Raw genomic sequence first — 3808 nt, 5'->3', positions numbered from 1 at the left:
TAAATAAAAACCACAACCAAGTAGAGATTAATGACACTAGTCATCATAATATGATACTCTTTTGAAGATTGATATAGCAAATTGAACATGGTGAAAGAGAATTGAAAAAAAAAAAAACCTGTGCCAAAACAAAACAACTGAATCAGCAGATAGGTTTCAGTGGCTATTATCCAAAAAGAAAAGTTCGTCTTCAAGTTGATTGAAACCATCCCATGAGAGCATTGAATCCACACTATCAACCCATTGCTGTATAGAATCTTGAGTACCCATTGATGATGGGTTGATAGAATTTTCCAAAGAAAATGTAGGACTATAATATGAATTGGAGGTGTTTGTTTCTTGGTTTACCCCTAATCCCACATCCAAACTTGGACACAACATCTCATAATTATGTAGAAGGTCATCATGATGATCAGTTGATTCATTGGAGGTCACCATGATCTTGTTGACTTCGTTTTGTTTCTCATCAATTGTTACTTGAACCTCACACTGAGCATGACGACAATCCTTCATTGATGTAACCTCCAAACTTTCCTCTTGTTCTATTGATGAATCCAATTCTGGATTAGTTTCAGTCTCCTCAATGGGTTTGTGGGTCACAGGGTCTAACCCTAGGATCTTTAGCCTCTTCTTAATCTTGGTGTTCCAGTGGTTCTTTATTTCATTGTCAGTACGTCCCGGAAAATGTGAGGCAATCTTCGACCACCTACACACAAAAAAAAAAAAAAAAAAATGCAGAAAACACGATTTTTATTCAAACGCACTTTCAAATTTCTAAAAACAGTGGATATTAAAAAATTAAAATCATGATTTTGCTTTTGAGAAAAGCAGAAGCATGAATGAATTCCTAGTAAACGGACCTTAGTATGTGTTTTTCTTTTATTCCAAATTAAGAACTTTAGAGAACTTGCAATCCTAAGACATTGCTGCAAAGTTCTTGAATTAAAATTCAATAATAAAAAATAAAAAAAATTTAATTAATTCCCTAAAATGTGAGGAAATATTCGACCACCTACAATAAAATTAAAAAAAAAAATTCAAAAACACAATTTTTATTAAACGCAGTTTCTTTGTTTTACTAAATCTGATTTTACTTTTTGTTTTAGACCCGAGTTTGAGGAAAGCAGAAGTAAAAATTACTTCCTGTTAGTAAACAGGCTCTTTAATGTGCGTGTATGTGTTTTTTCCGAAGTTCTTGAGTTAGGCCATGACCCTATTGAAGTAGTTAAAATTCAACAATTTTCTATAGGAAAATGGCCTAAAAAAAAAAACTATATATAAAGGCATAGAATTTTGGCTAAACAAAGACCTGTTACCAAAACAAGCATGAAGTTGTATAATCTGATTCTCCTCCATTTCTGAAAGTGCCCCTCTTTTAACATCTGGCCTCAGATAATTTATCCATCTCAATCTGCAACTCTTCCCACATCTTAGCAAACCTTCATGATCACACCATGTAACAATGCCATCATTTTAAGTTCACACATTGAATTAAAACAAACCAAATGTGTGTGTGTGTGTGTGTGTGTGTGGAGATAAACCTGCAAGCTTGGGAACCATTCGCCAGCAATGGATGCCGTTGTTGACGATAAAGTCCGTGAGCTTGTGATCTTCTTCAATGCTCCATGGACCTCTCTTCAATCCAACTTTGTCACAACATGGTTGTCTTCCCATTTGATCACACAATGTTCCGAAATTCGAAACACAGAGAAATTAACCCCTCCTAAAGGGTTCAATATGCAAAGATTAATGTTAAGGGGGTGTACTAAAAAGCAACATAATTAAAGCAGAGATTGATGCTGACAGATCATCCGAACATAAATAAAGATATGTGCTTGTTTAAGGGGGGTATAAATGATTGAATCAAAAAGGGTACATTTGAGTTTATGGCTCAGAAAGCATGGAGGATATGTAATAATAAAAAATGGGCACCACCAAACTTTGTTAATTAAGACAATGTCTTCTTCTAAGAAGGTCTCTACCGGAAGGGAAGCATTAAACGTGCGGATTGATAGTCTTTATTTGTTGAAAAACTCTATACTTTGCAGCCAAAGTCCTCTCTCTTATTAGTTTTCTTTATTTAATTTTTTATTTTTATTTTATGTAATAAGTGAAAGAAATATTAGTGTTGTTGGGATTCCTTGGTCCCTTCGATGCCAGTTTTGTCGTAGGAGGCAACTCTTCTCTCTTTGAGATATGTGTGTGTGTGTGCGCGCGCGCGCACTATATAGAGGAAGAGAGATGCCATTGCCATGATATGGAAGTGCTTGAAAATACCCACCATGGATATATTCACTTGATGAAAGCTGGAATGCCAAACAGTAAATCCAAGAGGCAACACAACAAGGACACTTGGGAGGAATGTACATTTGATATGCCTCCACACTAGAAAAATTAATTTTTGTTTGTCATATGAGGAAAAAAAAAAAATCATTTTCATTTTGGTCACATTTTCACTAAAGACCTAAAATATCACAAAAAGGTTTTAATTAACTAGCGTGAGAAGACCCGTTCAAACTAAGAGTAATGTTACAATTTACGTAGATTTTTTGGCAAGTAATATTACGATTTGAATAAATTTTTTGACGAATTTAATAAATAAATAGTGACCAACAAGGATTTTTATACGCTAATCAATAAGATAGAGTTTCTCTTCTTTTAAATTACAAATTGGGAGCAGACTAAATAATTGATTAATTATCATGAGACTTAGGGTTATTTGAACGAAAATATACAGTTATAGATTATTGGTTTTTGGCAGATTGTGGACCAACCGTTTCATTTGATATGAAAAACACAAAGTACTAATCAAAGAGCAGAAAAATAGACAACTCTGGACCGCTTTAGAAAAGTGTTAAAAACAATATAGGGACAACATAATGTGTTCTGTAGAAGATGAGGACCAGATACTGGACCATTCAAGGACAAAGTGCCCTTGGGGGAAAATTAGAATTGGTGATCCCTACACTCCACTTTTGCCTTGCTCAAAATAATAAATTATACACAAGCTTTAAACACACAAAGCACCCCTCCCCAAAAAAAAAAAAAAAAACACACACACATAGACCAAATCATTGTAAATGGTCATTTTAAAATAATAAAAATAAAGAAAGAAAGAAAGAAAGATTGAGTATGACCTGACCTTTGTGGAACTCATATATAATTTTCTTATACATAATACTCTTTAAGGATACAAATGATGATTTCTTTAGTATAAATACAAGTCCTGTCATTGGTTCATGCACATAGCTTTCATGCCTGCAAGTCGAGAATATTCTCTATAATTTATTTAAGGCTCATTCAAGGAATTTGAGATTATATTTGCAACTTTGTCAACTAATTATTAAAAAATAAAAAAATAAGGAAATGATCTCTCTCTCCAAACACACACACACACACGTCTATTTCAATTACAAGCATAACATGCCAGATGTTCAAACGGCTGTTTCTTCATTGAATAAACTCAGTATAAGCAGTCATTCAACAACAATCTATGTATACAATATTTATTTCGAAGATGTAACATCTGTGCAACATATTACATCGAACTGCAACACTATTAAATCGAGAACTCAAATGTATTTTCATTGTTGAATCATCGATTTAATAAAGTAGCAGACTGAATCGGATGTGTATTTAGAGAGGATCCAGGATTCTCATGCTATAATGCATCTATGCCAAATAACAAATATGTAACTGAAAATATATGCTACTAGATTTTCCAAACTGACAAAGATAAAACTGAGGTTGACAACGATTTGAAACTGCTCACAAAGATAAAAAAAAATATGTAAGGATGACACAGAAA

General features: G+C 33.4%; 1 protein-coding gene across 1 annotated transcript; it reads right to left on the bottom strand.

Annotated features, from left to right (window-relative positions):
- LOC132267401 (myb-related protein 315-like) lies at window positions 1-1750 on the bottom strand. Its single transcript, XM_059768564.1, has 3 exons — window positions 1542-1750; window positions 1310-1439; window positions 1-706 (listed from the first exon to the last, which is right to left on the bottom strand). The coding sequence occupies exons 1-3, from the start codon at window positions 1672-1674 to the stop codon at window positions 157-159; spliced, it is 813 nt and encodes a 270-aa protein (XP_059624547.1). The 5' UTR covers window positions 1675-1750; the 3' UTR covers window positions 1-156.
- Between the last annotated feature and the right edge of the window lie 2058 nt (window positions 1751-3808).

Source organism: Cornus florida, unplaced genomic scaffold (genome assembly GCF_030987335.1).
Source record: "Cornus florida cultivar Cherokee Brave unplaced genomic scaffold, ASM3098733v1 CherokeeBrave_3.0.0_Hap2_Chr07, whole genome shotgun sequence".
NCBI lineage: Eukaryota > Viridiplantae > Streptophyta > Magnoliopsida > Cornales > Cornaceae > Cornus > Cornus florida.
This window is presented reverse-complemented; position numbering and strand designations above follow the sequence as displayed.